Source organism: Cydia strobilella, chromosome 11, assembly GCF_947568885.1.
Source record: "Cydia strobilella chromosome 11, ilCydStro3.1, whole genome shotgun sequence".
Taxonomy (NCBI): domain Eukaryota; kingdom Metazoa; phylum Arthropoda; class Insecta; order Lepidoptera; family Tortricidae; genus Cydia; species Cydia strobilella.
The window spans coordinates 17,101,509-17,120,619 of NC_086051.1; the positions used below are offsets into that span (position 1 = coordinate 17,101,509).

The following is a 19,111-nucleotide window of genomic DNA, read 5'->3' on the forward strand; positions in this document are numbered from 1 at the left end:
CATTGCTAAGTCTATTATTAATCCTTTTAACTTCTTGCTTAGCAGGCAAGGTGTTCAAATGCATACAACTTTATTGCTCTTTAAATAAGAGCATGTGTAGAATTTGAACACCTCATCTGCTTAGCTATTTTTGCTACTGACTGAGCTAAAAATGGGGCATTTTCTATGAAAAGGGACCTTATTGTCGATGGCGCTTACGCCGCACAGCGTTGCGCGGCATTGTATTTATATCGGAGCATCGTTAATAATGGCGTAAGCGCCATCGACAATAAGGTCCATTTTTAAATACCACAAATAAGCATAGTATGAGCACTCAATGCTACAGGGCAACAGTTTTGCGGCACATCCACTCGAACCAGCATTCCAGTGTTACCAGCCCAAAAATAAAACTCCCCTGATTGCTAACATGATCTTTATTTAAATACCTATTACATAAAATTTACAAAATGAACTGGTTACGACTTGAGCGCGGGCTGCACGCCGTAGCCGGGGCCCGTGGGCTCCTCCGTGAGCGACGTCAGCCCGCCGAGGGGCTCGGAAGCGAAGCGCCCGTTTCTGAGGGAAAAAATGTCAGTGTAAGCCTCTTGTCTATTTACAAAAAAAAAACCAGTCGTACAAAAACATGGTATAGGGAGCGTACATAAACTGTGTGCTGCCCAGGAGACGTCAGATTTTTAGCGCAAGGCTTAGACTTCTGACAAAACCGCGCTACTTGTTTATCATAGCTATGTTGCTTCTGCACTGCGCTATGGAATAGTATTATGGGGAAATGGCACAAATGTAAAACAAGCTTTCATAGCACAAAAAAAATGCGTGAGGGCTATAGCGGGAGTCAGGTGGTCAGAGTCATGCAGGCCGTTGTTTAAAAAGTATGGAATCTTGACAGTTCCGAGCTTATACATCTTAGAAATGTGTAAATTCGTTAAATGTAATTTGGAATTATTTGATCAGAAATGTAACATTGGAAAGCGCACAGTCACACATAAAGCTTTGATTGTCCCAAAAAGTAGATTAGAAGTGTATAAGAAAAATTGCTACCACATGGCCGTCCGCATTTACAATGCACTTCCTATGTCATGGACAGAGTTACCAAGCAACAAATTTTTCTCTAAGTTAAAAACCTTTCTATTAACTGAATGTTTTTACAATCTCGATGATTTTCTTCTCAGAACAGAACAAAATCGATCGCTTGACATGTAAATTATAATGTATATTGACTTGAATTGTAATGTAAACTATACTAATATTGAATTGACTCTGTCTTTGGAATGTAATTTATCTAGCTATTATATATATATATTACTATTGTATTTTAGGAATAAGTCTATTGTATACCCTAAACCGGTTGATTGTGACACTTACTATTATAAGATACTATTGTAACATCTGTATACTGACATGCACAATCTGACAATAAATGATTACTTACTTACTTACTTACTTAAATGTGTAGTTTATGCTTCCAAAGTAGCCCACAAGATGGCAGCACTTGCTTTGGCGTGCAGTGTCAATGTACTTGTGATGTACATGTTTATGGTTCCGATTCAGGGCACAAGATGGCAGACCCTCCAACGCGCACGGTCCCTATTATCTCATGGATAGATATGACAAGGTAATTCCGGTAGGTTGACCTAACGGGATGGTTTTATGGAACCTTCAGTAGGAGTAGCAGAGAAAGCGTTATGGTATAATTGTATGCCACTTTATTGCACATAAACAAGTTAGAGTTAGACCAAGAAAAGTCAGCAGCGATTTTGATAGCACACGCAGTGCAAGTGTTATTTATACGTCATAATTTCATAGAAGTTTGACGTTTGAAATAACACTTACTTACTCTGCGCAGTGGCGTAGCTAGGGGGTGCTGGGGGGGGGGGGGGGGGGGGCAAGTGCCCCGGGCGCCATCCAAGAGGGGGCGCCAAAATGGGGAAAAGGCAGCAGCAGGGAAACTTTTGTCAGTCGTCAGGGGGCGGAAATTTGGTGACTGCCCCGGGCGCTATATTCTCTAGCTACGCCCCTGACTCTGCGTATGTTATCAAATCGCTGCAGACTTTTCTTGATCTAACTATAACACAAAATAGACATAGCAAAGTAAAAAGATGTATGTATGTATGTTTGTTGTTCAAAGGATTTTTGAATATTGGTGGAAAACGCGATTACTTAGAAATGCGCTGTTTTTTGAGGTTTTGGGGGTATTGGCAATTTTGATTATAGCATCCTTAATTCTGTCAAGTTGACAACTTGACTAACCTGTCACAATTAATGTGAAACTCATGCATGACCATTATTACAAATTTTGCCTACCATGAAAACATTATCTGAGCAAAGCATTTGCTCTTAATAGTTTTTTTAGCCTATGTGTGTCCCACCCCTGGGCTTTTATAGTTACTCACAGATTTAATATATACGCTAGATGACGCAAATACCACGATTTGTATTCAAACCAAGCGTGCAGACTTTTTTATACAAAATTTAAGCATAATATAATTTTAAAATTATTTATCTGTGATAGGAAATATGTTTGGGTGCTCGCAATTTTTGGGCTGTTGCAGTTAATTATCATGCAACGAAGCATTTTTTAAGTTTACACGGACGTCCGGCTGCAACAACTGCGCGCGTGGACTGTAAAGAGCGACGGTCAACCTCGACGCTTGGTCGGGGTTCGGACACGCGAATCTAGCATTTGCGTCTTCTATGGTATATTTATTTCTGTGTAGTTTGTACTTTAAAAAAGTTGGAAAATTACCTAGGTCCTGGCAGGGGTTTCTCATCCTTTTTCAACTTCTGGATGATTTCTTTGGTGTCTTCTACGGTAAGATCTTCCTGGGAAGCAAAAACAATGCATTTCATGAATATTTTATGCTGTAATGTTGCCAATATTACTAAAATAGATATGGTTTTCCCTAATATAGTAGTATAAGTATCATAAGTATGTACAGTCATAACATAAACTGAAATAGATTTTATACACTAAAGAAAACCGGCCAACCACCGGTTCCGTACTTTTTAGTATTTGTTGTTATAGCGGCAGCAGAAATACATCATCTGTGAAAATTTCAACAGTCTAGCTATCACAGTTCATGAGATACAGCCTGGTGACAGACAGACAGACGGACAGCGGAGTCATAGTAATAGGGTCCCGTTTTTACCATTTGGGTACGGAACCCTAAAAAAGTGACCAAGTTCACCGGTGGCGGAGGCCGAAATCGGACCACTTCACACACGCTTCTATGGACACACACGCTTCACACACGCTTTCGTTGAATAAACTGACATGCTAAGAAAATTTCGCTGTCAGACATCGTTTTTATTATACTGAGAATGCTGTACATAATATCTGTTCTGTGGCCAAGACCAGATGTAAGTAATCTTAAACTTACATAATAATCGTCGTTGATTTGAACCATGGGTGCATTCACGCAGGCGCCCAGACACTCCACCTGAAATTAATAAAAAAAAGGTTAACTTATACTCATCGTAGCTTGCTATACAAAATACAAGATTTAAATTTATTCAATATTAACTACCTCGCACAGCTAAACTGTGGAATGAACTGTCGCCTGCGGTATTTCCGGACCGATATGACCTTCAAACCTTCAAGAAAAGAGCGTATTCCCATCTTAAAGGCCGGCAACGCACTTACAACCCCTCTGGTGTTGCGGGTGTCCATGGGCGGCGGTAATCGCTTACCATCAGGTGATCCGTCTGCTCGTTTGCCTCCTATTTCATAAAAAAAAAAACCATTTTTTCAATTATAAAATGGGCTTTGAGAACTATGTAACCAATATGGAAGTACTTGTGAACAAGCTATCCAGAGGCTGGATTCAAACAGCGTCTTCAGCTTTCGATGAGTACCACCATAACGACTAGGCTACCCGGTCACGGCTCGACATTGAATAAAATTATTTACTAATCCATATCACAGTAATTCTTAAAGAGATTGCATGTAGCCGAAATGAGAATGTTAAGATGGATGTGTGGTGTGACAAGAATGGATAGGATAAGGAATGAGTATATGAGAGGAAGCCTTAAAGTTGCACCCATAACAGAAAAAGTAAGAGCGAATCGCCTAGCGTGGTACGGAAATGTGATGCGGAGGGATGAAAGTCATGTGACGAGAAAGGTATTACGAATGAATGTGGAGGGAAGTAACGGGAGAGGAAAACTGAGGAAAAGGTGGATGCACTGTGTGAGAGATGATATGAAACGAATGCGAGTGAATGATGAGATGACGGGCGAGAGAGAGGTATGGAAGAAAAAGACATGCTGCGCCGACCCCAAATGAATGGGAATAAGGGCAAGCAAATGATGATGATCACAGTCATTCTTAGTAGAGCGACCTTACCTCAGACAGTGTGAACTTGCCGCACGGGCTGTTGCCTCCAACCTCGCATCCGGTCTCCTCTTTCAGAGCCTTCATGATGGCGTCGGAGCCCCGCAGCCAGCAGGGTGTGGTCGTGCAGATTTGCAAGTGGTATTTGCCTACTGGTTTTCTGAAACATAAAATTGAAAAGTTCACAAAACTTTGTTAAATTTTGTCCCTTTCTAACAAACACAAATCTAACCTAGTATTGTACTCAGTGCTATATTTGTCTACCGTTCTTAATCAATTCTAATATACTCAATGGTTAACAGGAAGATCCCTTAAACGAATAAGTTTGCCTTTGCCTATCCTGTGCCATATTTGTGTTTTTGTGTTCTGTACAATAAAGAGTTTATACATACATACAAATGTCAAAATGACAGATAAGGCCAATGATTATTCCACCGAAAACATTTTGCTTCAGCTTCTAACTCTACACACCCGTCAGGATTCTCAACCTCCAAATTGGACCCACAACATTGAAAGATATCCATATCCATCTGGATATATAGCACATTGATGATGATGATGATGATGTATTCCTGTTATCCCTCATTAGGGACATAGGGCTCGCAGAAGAATCCTCCATTGTCACGATCTTGAGCGGCTACTTCCAGCTCTTTCCAGTCGAGTCCAGTTGAGCCAGCCTCATTCTCAACTGATCGCCTCCATGTAGTACACGGCCTCCCCGACCGTCTACTGCCAGCCGAATTCCAGCGGAGACCCTGCTTGGCCAGATGGCTGTCCGGCCTACGGAGTACGTGTCCGATCAAATGCCACTTCCTTTCAAGGATTTCATATATTTAGATCAGTACGGTTTCACTCACTATTATTTTTAGTTGCTTTTATGAATAATAGTGAGTGAAACCATACTGATCAGTCAATATGGTTTCTCATATATAATCAGTCAAACTAGAAATATATACTACGAAAACAATTACAACAAATACCTTACAGACTAATATACATAATGTATTACACATATAAACTTAAAACGACACTATTTATGCGACAAAACGGCGTGGCTCCGTTGAATCAGCTGCTCTTGTGACAATATAACTCACCTAATAAACATAGTGTAGAACGTAGCGACCTCATAAACTCTCATTCTCGGCAGGTTCAGCACCTCAGCCACCTTGTGCATGGCAGAGATGGGTAGCCAGCCTCCACTCTGACGCTGCGCCAGGTCCAGGAGAGGCATCATGGCTGCCCGCTTGTGGCCTTCTGGGTAGATAGCTATAATAGCTTCCATGCGCTGAAGGTAAGAAAAATTACAGTATTACTTACAGTTTTTGAATCATTGGAAAGTATTACACTTCACAATATACACTTAAATACCAAGTATACAAACCTAAGTGTGCGACTGTATTGTATCGTCACAAATTATACAATATAATCACTTTCTATTTTTATTTTTTATTTTTATTTTATTTATTAAGGTCTACCAACAGTTATTACATCTGACATTTAATTTACGTTAAACCATAAGAAACATTCAGTGATGCATAACTAATTAGAGGTAAACACAGCATTTAAAAAAAAAAAGGAAACAGTAAACTTAAAGTAACAGTTAATGGCTAAATAACAACCTAACCTAACAACCTAATGAAGGTATGTATAAATAAATAAAACGTTTATTTATTTAGATAACAAGATCCATTTTTGTTAGTAATCTACAAACTAAACCTAAAAACTATGTTAGTATTCGTACCTCACTAATGACAACGTATTTTTAATTAAGTGTTGCATTATTGAGCACTCATTCCTTACAGCTATTGTGTTCAGGAGGCTGTTTACATATACACATACTATTTTTTTATGTTAATATTTAATAATTTTCGGAACCTGGGCAATGAGTCGGAATGAACGTCACAGCAGTGGCCGTGCTTGTTTAACAATCTACACAGTCGTGGAATGGGTGAATTGGCGCTTAGGACGGTTTTCCTAAATACCGGAGACAGAAGGTCTATTTTTTTTCTAGGATATCTATATGGCACTCTAAATCTTATTTTGCGCAAAAGTTGTGGACAATCTATGTAGTTATTTAAAAGTTTGTATAGAAATTGGAGATCTAGTAGATCTCTTCTTTTATCAAGAGTATTGATTTGGAAGTGTCGTAGTCTCTCTGAGTAAGATATGTATTTGCTAGCTAGTTGTGTGTGGCTAGATATATGCCAAAGAAATCTCTTCTGCACTCTCTCTATTCTGAGGCAATTTCTAGTACTTGTACTCTAAAATATGACTGTAATTTAAGTATCATAAGTATGAATCAAGGGCTTGACACTCTTTGATAGATAAAGATAGTCTTATTGCGATTCCTATAAGAGAAAAAGAAAATAGTGCAATGCTTTGTCTTTATCACCGACCGGGCATTTTTTCATGGTTGGGTTATGGCATCATAGCAAGAGGCGATGGTGCAATACCGAAATTTATATGAGTGAAAGAGAAAAAGGATTATGCTGCCATACATGAAACTGTCAATACTTGAATATGTCATTCTCTTACCCCCTGGTCTATGGATGGTATAGAAAGGATCGCAATCTCTTATGGCAGAATTGTTGTAAAAGTGACCGCGTTAAGCTTTAAATAATAGTTCCTAATCTCTCCGGTGGCGCTAGTTAGGCTCTGGGATATGAGTATAACATGAACCATATAAGGCAACAAATAACCCGACCAAATTACGTAGGTTGTTTTTGGTAGTATTTCGGTGTATGGTGGCGCCGCCTAATTACTGTTTTTTGATGGACACTTTTCATACATTTGGCTCCTTTATACAGTCTCCATGCCCTGGTCGCTCGGTTTCACGTCTATAACTACTTTTACTATGTCTATGGTATGAATAAATATTGTAGGATATACTAATTATGGTATATTAAAAATCAATAAAATAAACATAAAGACGTGGTTTTAGACTAAACAAAAGCATTTCTTCTGTCACTAAATCTAAGAACAAACAGAAAACGTTTTAATGAAAACAATTGAAGGTTACCTACCTTTTTATTTTCCGGGGTAAATTCGAAGGGAATACTCGGATTGTCTTCGGGAGTGTCGCGATGGACGAACAGGTTGTCGCTCTGCAGGGTCGAACTTGTCTGCAGAGCCCTGGATGAAGCACGCCACTGCAAAATACATCTTTATCTGAACCATCGCGATGGTGACCCGAGGAAGCAAGTGTCAAACCGATATTATATAATTAATTATTTATGACAAGAACAACTTTTAGACTTGAAATAGTTGTGGAAATAACGTACTATTCCTTGAACTCCAGTTCTGAGGCTGGACAGCATGTTTGTTTTTGCTGTTTTACGTAATTTTGAAGTGCAGAGTTGCGAAGCACTGTTCGCGAACAACTCGTTTTGACGATAACTTCACGCGAAATACTTTGCAGTAGTTTGACAAGTACGTTCGAAAACATATTTTAGATAGAAAATAAAATATTAAATTATTTTTATTTTATATGGTTATAAAAATCAACCACACCTATTATTTTTAGTTTACTTAATTTTGTATAGAACTGTTAGAAGATGATTTATATGTTCAAATTAATATTAAAAGATATTTATAAAATGTATTACTGCAAATATATAGACACAAGTAGGTTTCTGAATGATCTGTCTTTCACTTGTGGCTAATTTCCGAGCTAAGCTGTATTCCACTTGCTTTTCAAAATCATAAAGTGGAACGTAGTTTTAGCTGTGTTTTTCTTCAAAAAAATGATTACCTTCCGCAAAAATACTTACACGGACTGTCATTGTCTGGCCAATTATGATACTACGTTTCGCCGTTAGATGTCGCTAATTATCACATTTCAGTTTCATAAGTTTCACTATTCTTACTAATTCAGTTATTAACGTTTTTATATTAACTAACAAATATTTTGATTTTATTATTAAATTTGGTGCAGCAGAAAAATACGATTAAAACGAGTCGAAATATAACAAGTTTTTAAACATCAATAAATACGACATCAATGTATGCAGTATGTCTATAAAAACCGGCCAAGGGCGAGTCGGACCCGCGCACGAAGTGTTCCGTACCATTACGCAAAAAACGGCAAAAAATCACTTTTGTTGTATGGGAATATTTATTTTAGTCTGTTTTTAGTATTTGTTGTTATAGCGGCAACAGAAATCATCTGTGAAATCATAAATCATGGTTCATGAGATACAACCCGGTGACAGACGGACGGACGGACAGCGGAGTCTTAGTAATAGGCTCCCGTTTTTATCCTTTGGGCACGGAACCCTAAAAAACGAGATCAGCATAAAACATAATTAGATTCACTAAAACTGATAATTATTGGCAAATAAGTTTTAAATGGCGAGGATTTATGACACATGGTGTAAATATAATAAATATGATAAAATTTATAGTAGAAACACTACATAATGTTGAAGTTAGCTGATAAACAGGCCAACAAAGGTTTGACCTTTATTTTTATGGCCTGGACGCAATGTTGAACATGCGACCTACAGACGTTCGTGGAATCTTCTACCTAGAGATTTAACTGCCGATTTAATGCTAAAACTAATTCCTAAATATATTTAAATGCATATTAATAATGGACAAAGTTTAACCTATAAGGTTAAGGTTAGGCTTCTATTTTAATTGTAAGAATCCGGTTCGCAGGACCATAATACTTTGCATAGATTTTTCGTTCAAAATACCTAGTTCTGGCATCTGCCAAGATTTCAATCATACATCGACAAATGCCAAACGATGAAAAGAAAATTATCGGGATGACAGATGCTACAAAAAGTCACGTCACGTCACGTGACTATTTCTATAAAATAGAGAATATTACGCGAAACTCTGCGTAGGGGGCGCCACTACCACAATTTGAGGGTGTATCGCGAAACAAGAAAATCGAAATTTCGTTATCTAACATCTCTGTCACTCTTGTATATTCGAGCGATACCTACCTAAACAGGCAGATAGCGAAATTTCGAATTCGCTTTTCCCGGTGGATCCTCTGTAAACAAACCGCCTTGATGCATCAATGTTATATTATATTATCTCTGAAAACTTGACAAAAAACTGATGACTGATGACTGATGACTGACTGAGGCACATGTATGGTTTAGTAAAGGAGCTAGTGCTGCACTCTGGTGGCAGAACATTGCAGTAATACCGCCTATTATTTAAGTTTTGATTGGCGTCTTCTTTCAACGATTGTCTAGGCCTACGATTGTCTTATTTATAAATGGAATTTAATAAAACTAATGTACTTAATGTATTCAATTTACTTAGCTAACTTAGCGGTTTCACTCACGTATTTTTAGTCACTCGCGCGACATGTTTCGGAGACCCTAAGTCTCCATTTTCAAGCACCAACAGTGTCTGAGTCAATAATTGAATCCTAATATTTTAATTTTTTTTAATGTTATATAAGAACTGAATAATGCATGACTTGTAATATTTAAAATATCACTACATAGTATAAAACAAAGTGGCTTCCTGCTGTCTGTCTGTCACTATGTATGCTTAGATCTTTAAAACTACGGAACGGATTTTGATGCGGTTATTTTTAATAGCTAGAGTGATTCAAGAGGAAGGTATATATTATGTATAATACATTAGCATTGCACCCGTGCGAAGCCAGGGGCGGGTCGCTAGTTATAAATAAATGTGACGTTTTCAACCAAAAGGTACCACATTGTCGCTTGTTGATAAGGTTGATTTCTAATTGAAGCTATATGGAAATAGCGCCTTACTGACAAGCGACAATAAGTACCCTTTTGATTGAAAATGGTCTATGATCTGAATTGTGGAAAGTCTGGGGGCTTTACACAATTCACGTCATATTACGCCAGACGGGCCAACGGGGCCAAAGTTTTTTTTTATATATACCTATCCTGTTTTACAAGTGAAAGTATCTTTCTAGCCTTATCGGTAGAAATACAGAGGGCCTACCGCGAAAAACGGATTTTGAATAATACTTATAATAATAATAATAAAGCCATTTATTTCCACAAAAACATTAAATTCAAGCAAACAATTACAGTTATAACAATAACAAAATAGAAATAACTTAAATAGATTCATCCTTAAGTAATTATATAAAATCAATCATAATCCAATATTCAACCAATCATAACTTACACATATCATGTAAGTAACTGACAATATACGTATTACATAATTATGATAATATATTCAATTACTGGTGTTTTATTAACAATTCAATATTTCTAAGTAGATACAAATATAAGTAGATATAAGTAAAGAATTATACAATTTCAATTTATAGATTAAACATTTTATTTTCTTGCACCTTGCAGTTTTTTTTTTTTTTTTTTTTTTTAGTATTCTTAATTAGTTTAGTTTGTAATCAGTTTTAGTATCTCAATTTATTTATTTATTTTCTTACTTTTATTTCTTTGTGCAGATAGACATAGTTTTGTATAACTATAAGAATATAAGTATAACATGGAAATTGAAATTGTATTATTTGACCACTAGCTTACAATTAAGTTATTATTCAATCAATGCATCAACAATTTTAGTACATATATGTATAAAGTTAAAATTACAAATATAATTGAACTAAATTGTCTTCAATTACATTTTCAGACATATTACCTACAGATTCAAATATAGTTTAAATTCATTTCATTAAATTGCATTTTTAATTTACAATAAAGTTAGAGACTGTTTTTGGGGACCCAATTCTGGGTGAAGGCCTCCTCCATGCATATATATATATATATATTTTTTCCTGTCATATTTTGTGTTGAGTTGAGTTTTGTATTGCTGGAGGGTTTCGGTCTAATTCTCCCACGGCGACCACCCGTATTGGGAGAATATATCTATTTCGGTTTTCATGTTCGTTGGTATTGGTATACTTATAAGTGGAGGGGGGCTCGTGACGTCACGCGGTGCAGTCGCTGTTTCGAGTTACGTAAGATGTCATGCTGATCTGATGTGGTTTATGTTTTTTGTTTATTTGAATTCCATCTTTGTTTTTTTGATTCCAAGTATTCGACGTTTCCGGGTGGTTCTGTGTAATCTGGGGCGGTGATAAAGACAACGGTCGTTTCTTTGTGTTTCCTTCTTCATTATTTTTCTTAACAATTAATTTGTCATACTTTATGAAAGCTATGTTGCCATTATCGATTTCCTTTTGTTGTTGTATTTTGAGATCATCCCTTATTTTTAGTATGTTTGCAGGGAACTCTTCTTTTATGTAGATGTTCGTGTTTGTCAACTTTTTCTTGTTCTGGAGAATTTTTATTTTCTTTCCCAGTGTAGTAAACGCGACGGAAATAGGCCTGGAGCGACTGCTTTTTTTACCCATCCTTCTGATCGACTGCATTTCATGTTCTTGAATTTCCACTTTTAATTGGTTCTGAATAATGTCCATTACATTTTCTTGAAGTTGGAAGTAAGATTTTTCGTTTTCATCGACTCCAAAAATAACAATATTTCTTTGGACGCTGATCTTCTCTAAAGTATGTAGCCTTTTTTCTTGATTTTCAATTTTTATTTTTATATTTCCCAAGTCCTGGTTGAGCTCTTCGATTCTTTTGTCTATGTGGTTATTAATTTTTGTAGTAATTTTTTCTTCCATTTGATTAAATTGTGAATCTATAGACGTGAGCTTTTTGTTGAGATCAGTTCTCATCTCTGATAGCAATATATGTAATTCTTCCATCTTGTTTTGATTTTGATTACCGCGCCCTCTAGTGGTAATGTTTTGCACTTGCAAGCGTATTAGGTAAGTATCAACGATCTATCCCGATCTTTACTAAGGAATGTAGTTCGCAAAGAATGAGATAGGAGGCGTTATAAACGTCGGTAGTTGTGGATTTTTAACAAATTTATTAATAATGAAATTTTATTTTTCGAATAAGCCGGCTTTTTATTGATTAATTTACCACAATTGTCTCTGGATTTAATGTTTTTCGCACTGTTTCACGTTTTAGTTAAGTTCTGACAGATATTTCATATCCAAGTTCGTTAAATCGCGGTCACAATAATGTTTGTTTTGCACCACTTTAGTACTAACTATTTATTCCGTACACTTGTTGTCTTAATTAAAATCCACATTGTATATTGAAAAACACTTTGTCCCTTGCATTTTGTTGTATTTCGATCACTTTTTGGGCACCGTTTAGTATTTTTAAAACTTATTTTTGTACGAGCCGATGTTAACCGTGGCACACTAGCAGTTACCTAGTTAGAATAATACTTATAGGTAGGTAATAGTCACTACCCCCCGGCCAGAAGTCGTGAGCGTGATATAACTTTATCTACACGCCGCTTCATCACGCTATAGGCACATTTGGCTCTAGTTAAAGCAACCAGCCTCAAATTATAGGGCTCCCACACGTAATTGTTTTTTATTGCTATCAGTGGAGCCCGCGGCACGATTCGACGCTTCTTTTTAATATCTTTGATTGAAATGTGCATTTAGATAAACAAAGATGGACTAGAAATGCGCAAAAAGCTTCTTTTAGAATTAAATAGAAGCTAACAGCAATATTGTGGGATTCCGGTCTTCTTTCGTCACTTTCGTTCATTCTTCGTCACTTTCGTTCATTCTTCGTCACTTTCGTTCGTTCATTCAACTTAGGTACAGTTGGTAAAATAGGTATTGCGCAGTGGTTTTCTAGTGGAAAGTAGCTTAGAATTAGGACTAAATTTAGGAGCGGTCGTAGTGCCCAACAATAAAGTACAGTTCCTTGCCGCTCCGATATATCTGATGGCAACTGTAGGTACACGTAGAGCAGAGCGAGCAGACTAACCACTGTTTTTATAGTTTGTATGGTTATTAAACCAACTTCAAAAAAGGGGAGGATATCAATTCGACCATTTTTGTTTTGTGTAAGTATAGGTCTATAGGTATACCGTATTTTACCTCAGAACTCCGTTAATTTTGTACCGATTTGGAAAATATTATTTTTGTTTAAAAGTAGTTGTCAGTCTGGGGTCCGTGAAGAATTGAGAGAACTAAAATCATATAGACATACAAATAGCGCGGTTTAATCGCGTACCTATACTTAAGATTTAAAATAACCTCCCAAGTTTCGAGGGTGGCATTGTCCCCGTGATCTCGTGTCGTGTTTAAAGTAAAATATCCGGGAGACCGAGCTTTGCTCGGAAAACATATAAAAACTCAAAAATGCGCGTTTTCCCAGAAATGAGACCTAGCTAGATCGACTTTTCGCCCCCGAAAACCCCCATGTAGCAAATTTCATCGAAAGCGTTAGAGCCGTTTCCGAGATCCCCGAAATATATATATACAAGAATTGCTTGTTTAAAGGTATAAGACAATAATTTGTGAAAAACTTGAAAGTTTAAATAAGTGTTATAAAGTTTTTTTTCTATTTTCATCATGCACAATTGGACTATCTAGACATATTAGACAGTATCTTGGATATTATAAACTAATTTAGTTTATCAATAGCTTTCATAGACATTCGCATTCGCACCAGCTCTTATGAATCACTCTTTAATTCAATTGATACTGCACCACTTTACTGTTATTTATCGGAACGATTCAAATCTAGCATCCAATTTCACTTGCATTGTCGCAGCGCCCAGTTTGGTGTTTAATGTTCCCAATTTAATTTCTTATCTGTGGTGTCGGACCGTTATTTAATTTGAACGAAGATCGAATGGAACGCCGCCATGTTTGTGGCGCATTTCGCGCTTTTAATTTTGAGGAAATGTTAGTATAATTAGTATGTACCTACCTATATCTTCACCTAGTAACCATAGTACAAGCTTTGCTTAGTTTGAGGCTAGGTCGATCTGAGTAGGGTGTCCCCAATATTTTTTAATTGGGTAATGGATTATGTGTGTCACTTTATTGCGGAAAAGCGAAGTTGTGAAAGGATAAATTATGGTGAACCTATCCCTACAAAAGTACTCTTCGTCTTTGCTTTGCATGAGGTCAAGGTCCACTTTTAGCAACCTAATACCAAGAACTGGCCTTCAAAGAACCTTCGAACCTAGAGGGGAAATTCGACCTTAAGGGTATCTTTCCGCTACAACAACTAGCCTTTAATAACTTCAGACCAAAAGTTACCCTCATATCCAATTTAAGACTAAACCGGAAAACCCCTAAATTCTAAACCCTAACCCCCCTTAACCCGTTTCTCCCACGGACACGTAATCAGGTCACCAATGTCAACCAAAACTCAGCTCTAAATTTAAAACGTCAAGGCCGTTTTTCTGCTAGCAAATTTTGAACCCTAGGACTCAAGGGACACAGCTATCTACATGCCTATTGTCTGCTCGTGCCATGTGCCTATGCTTCCGTTTTAAAAAAGAAAAAAGCGAATGAATAGACAGTGCGATCGGCAAAACAACGACAGGGTTGCCATGACGACTGCCGCATCTATGCAGATAGGTATAGGTAGCTGTCTATGGATTGGTGGATAGGATGTTTCGGAAATGGTGAGGTGAGATGAGATTGTGTGATTATAGTACACATATTTAGGTTTATATTAATTATATTGCAGCAAATAAACAAGATTTCAGTCTTCAATTAAATATTTTCTAAATCGATTAGTTGTATGTTATAAACTGAAATAGATGTCATAGGTACACTAAAAAACCGGCCAAGTGCGAGTCGGACTCACGCACCGAGGGTTCCGTACGTTTTAGTATTTGTTGTTATAGCGGCAACAGAAATACATCATCTGTGAAAATGTCAACTGTCTAGCTATCACGGTTCATGTGATACGGCCTGGTGACAGACAGACAGGCGGACAGACGGACAGACGGACAGCGGAGTCTTAGTAATAGGGTCCCGTTTTTACCCTTTGGGTACGGAACCTTAAAAAAAAGTCCACCAGTGGCCGACGCGGGAATCGAACCCGCGTCTTCAGCTTACGCGGCTCACGTCCTGACCACTAGACCACCCGGCCACAGCGGTACGTAAAGGCTAGGTCAGGCGCCTTTGACATAGCGAGCAGTGTGTGTTTGCACCTCCTATACGAAATAATTTGATTTGTTTGTTTGATTTGTTGTATGTTATAAACTAAAATAGATGTCATATACCTATTAAATAAAAAGTTAAGAAGCCCTCCTGTGGCGGAGGCCGAATTCGAACCGGCGTCGTCAGCTTACGCGGTTTTTGATTTGTTTTGATTTGTTCCCAAGTTCATTGTACGAGTATGTTATACAGAATACTGTCCAATAGTTTGGCAGCAAGCTTTTTTCTAAATGGCATTTGAAAAATTCAGTATCATGCATTTTTAAAACTGCAATATAACGCTAGTTTTTAGCGTTATATGACTGAACTCCATTGGATGGGAAAAAAGTTACTATTGACGCAAAAAATACAGAAAAATGTAGTGTAACAAAGTTTGCGATCCGAAAAATCGATTAAAAAAACTTTTACGGTACTAAATTGTTTAAAACCGCACCCATGAAATGTTTATCGTCACGTCTGGTTAATAATAAATAAAGCAACTACTTATTATAGCTAAAAAGCGTAAAGTTTGGTTAGTTATATTGTTGAGAGCGTAGACTAACGAAATTGATGGATTTGCTTGATGGACCGTTCATACTCGAATTTAAACTGTTGCGAGACATACTAACGCAACACACGGTCGTCCTGAACGCTGCTCGCACTATTAGTGCTTGAGAAAGGAGACCTAGGCTCTCCGAAATATGTCGCGCGAGTGACTAAAACAAGTGAGTCTAAACCGTAAAATGATTTACCGTTCATACTGTTCATTTAAAAGACACGAACCCGCTGGAAAAAATTCCATTCAATCGAAGTCACCCGCACATTTTAAAACAACTTGATTAAATTACATGAAACTTGGTATGGACATTTGTCATTTACGTAACATAATATATATATGTGTGTCGTCTTCAAGCAAAAGGTACCACTTTGTCGCTTACCATAAGGACGCTCTGACAGGTTATTTTGTTTGACATTATTTTTATTAATCATTTTTATATTAAACCCATACATGACGACTTTTTCAAGGCAACATATTCAGATAGATTTATGTTATTCGTATAAAGATGCTGGCAAAATTCGTCCACACACACGCGTATACATACATATATATTGTCCCATAGAAATCAGCGGCATCACAACAGACAAATTTGCGTTGGGTTTAGATATATTTACGTGTTCCCTGAATGATTTCACAAAGGCCACTATGTTAATATTAACTTTTGAGTGGCATTAACGTGAGACACTTCATTCGGTTCTTGTCTGCCTGATTTAATTTCTTGTCTTATATAACAATTCAAGTCTTGGAGATCTTTTACACTTTAAGGATAATTTGATGATCTTTTTTTTAATTTATTATACATATTTTATCTCTGACACCTAGAGACTTTTACATCTCTAAACAATTTTAGTAATTGCCTGTTGTTTGTATATTTTTTATTAGTTTTCTTTTTTTTGTGTAATTCGACATTTAGACTGGATACATCTCTGACAAAGTATCTAATATTTTATTGATTCCATATTTGTAATTGTTTTTTGTAAATTTTGGTTTTGTATTGCTTGTAAAAATTGACATGTAAAAGTGCCCCTGTGGCCTATTTGCTGAATAAATGTTTGATTAAGTTAACTTTATATATATATTTATACTGACAATAACTCTGGTTATTGGTTTGTTGCTTATCTATCGCATTAGGCAAAACCTGTAATGATAGATTTAAGTTTTAATTACAAAAAAAAAATTTTTTTTTTCGCGATTTCGGTATTGATTCCATAAACAAAGTTGTTCAGTATGACCTATAAAGTCACTACGTAGTGTATGAACGGTGGTTAAAATTTCACCCTGTATATATAATTATACGTATACCAGACATAGGTCTGGTACTACTTTTCGTTGATTAAAATTGTTATTGTACTTATTGTTATAGGTACAAAGAAAACAGAGCGAATAGAAGTTTTGTGAGAGCATTTGAGATATAAAATAAGTAGAGCTTAGAAAACGTGTCATAATAAAGTTAACGTGAAGTTTAAGAACAAATCTAGTCCATATATTTGATGTCATTGAATAGAACTGGGATAGTTAGTTCATTTTGTTAATTTTTTACTTAAAACTAGACCTCATAATTTCTTTGAGAAAGCAAGTATGATGTTGTCGTAATATTTAACAAGAAGTACCAAGTTATCTAAGACTATCAAGTCATTCAATTATATACTTTTTTACGTAGTTTTAAGGCATTTAAGCACGCAACAACATGGTAGCTTTGTCGTCAATAGATTTAGTGGTCACTTTCATAATTAACGACGCTAAAAACTAATCATTATCAAACAAAGGGTTTAAAAGAATAACTTGCTTTTTTCGCTCCGTTTTGAAAGTCAGTTAAAAATGTAGCTTATGTCACAAGAGCTACAAAAATGAATTCATTGATACCTTATTCATCGTAATTGGCCTGAGCTGATGCTGCGTTAAGTTTTTAGATAGTATGTGAACATTATTAACAATATTAACTTACCGATGCTGGAAGTACAGGTCGCTTTAGTCGCTTATTAGTCGCTTATATGATCTGATGGCGTGAAGAGGGTGGTTGGCGGCAACATGCATGCATGCGCGACCCATATGGCTTATGACCGCACACTGGAGACGAGCATACATATGGTTCGCGATCCTCAGCAACGAGGGACCGAGGAAGAAGAAGATTTATTATCTAGTACCCACAACACAAGCTTCACTGAGCTTACTGTGGGACTAGGTCAGTCCTTAAATATTTATCTATTTAAAATTATAACCAGTTAATAATTGTAATTTGATATTTTCACGAATGAATGTGGAGGAAGGTAACGGGAACCGAGGAAAAGGTGGATGGACTGTGAGTGAATGATATGACGGACGAGAGAGAGGTATGGAAGAAAAAGACAGGCTGCGCCGACCCCAAGTGAATGGGATAAGGGCAAGCGAATGATGATGATGACAGTTCAACTGCACCAAATGTCTCAGCCAAATAATTGTCCACGTATCAGCGATCTTTTTGCCGGGAATCGAACCACAATAGCTTCGGCTAACGGTCCCATCGAGTCGTCATTACATGATGCTTTTCGTTGCCATTCTTGCGGATAAAAAATCAATTCAAGTGCGCTCGGGGAGGATTGGCTCTTGGTGGAGATAAAATAAGAATTCGTTTTTCAAACAGGATTAAAATATTTTCATAAGAAAGTACCTAGGTAATTTGATTTGTTCTTAGAGGATTCAGTATCTTAAATTGCATAAGGTAACTTATTAATTAATAAGTATTTTGGGGACAATCTTACACAGATCGACCTCGCCCCAATCTAAGCAAAGCTCTAAGCCCGGGCCCGGGCACAGGAGGCCTTGGTAATTTTTTCCCTTGTATGATATTTATTTCGTCTAAGCAAAGCTTGTAATATGGGCTTAAGACTCTTAAGCCCGGTTCACATTAAATCTTTGCGTGCACATTTGTCTGACGCTGGGTCAGACAAATATGAACGCAACGCAACCATATTAAATGTATGAAACCGATATGCGTCACGACACAACACAACACGACACGCCAGACAAATGTGAACCGGAACTATTCAGTCCAGTTTAATAACTTACAAATTAAAATTAATAAACTGATACAACTTTATTGCCTTTTTCATGAATTTAAAGCACTTTTATGTATTTCTATTTTTGTGTTTTATATTTTTATGACATTTTCTAATTTTAGGAGCATAACTAATTTTAAATAACACTAGTAAATCGTTCTAAGTGAGCTACTGACGTTATTCCAACGACCAATTCTAACCAACCTCACTACAACAAGGCGCCACAACGCGAC

General features: G+C 36.8%; 1 protein-coding gene across 1 annotated transcript; it reads right to left on the reverse strand.

Moving 5' to 3' along the window:
• Positions 1 to 395: 395 nt before the first annotated feature.
• Positions 396 to 7,745, reverse strand: LOC134745639 (NADH dehydrogenase [ubiquinone] flavoprotein 2, mitochondrial). The gene is made up of 7 exons (XM_063679755.1): positions 7,612 to 7,745; positions 7,354 to 7,479; positions 5,425 to 5,615; positions 4,343 to 4,490; positions 3,378 to 3,437; positions 2,744 to 2,820; positions 396 to 555 (listed from the first exon to the last, which is right to left on the reverse strand). The coding sequence occupies exons 1-7, from the start codon at positions 7,645 to 7,647 to the stop codon at positions 456 to 458; spliced, it is 738 nt and encodes a 245-aa protein (XP_063535825.1). The 5' UTR covers positions 7,648 to 7,745; the 3' UTR covers positions 396 to 455.
• Positions 7,746 to 19,111: the final 11,366 nt, after the last annotated feature.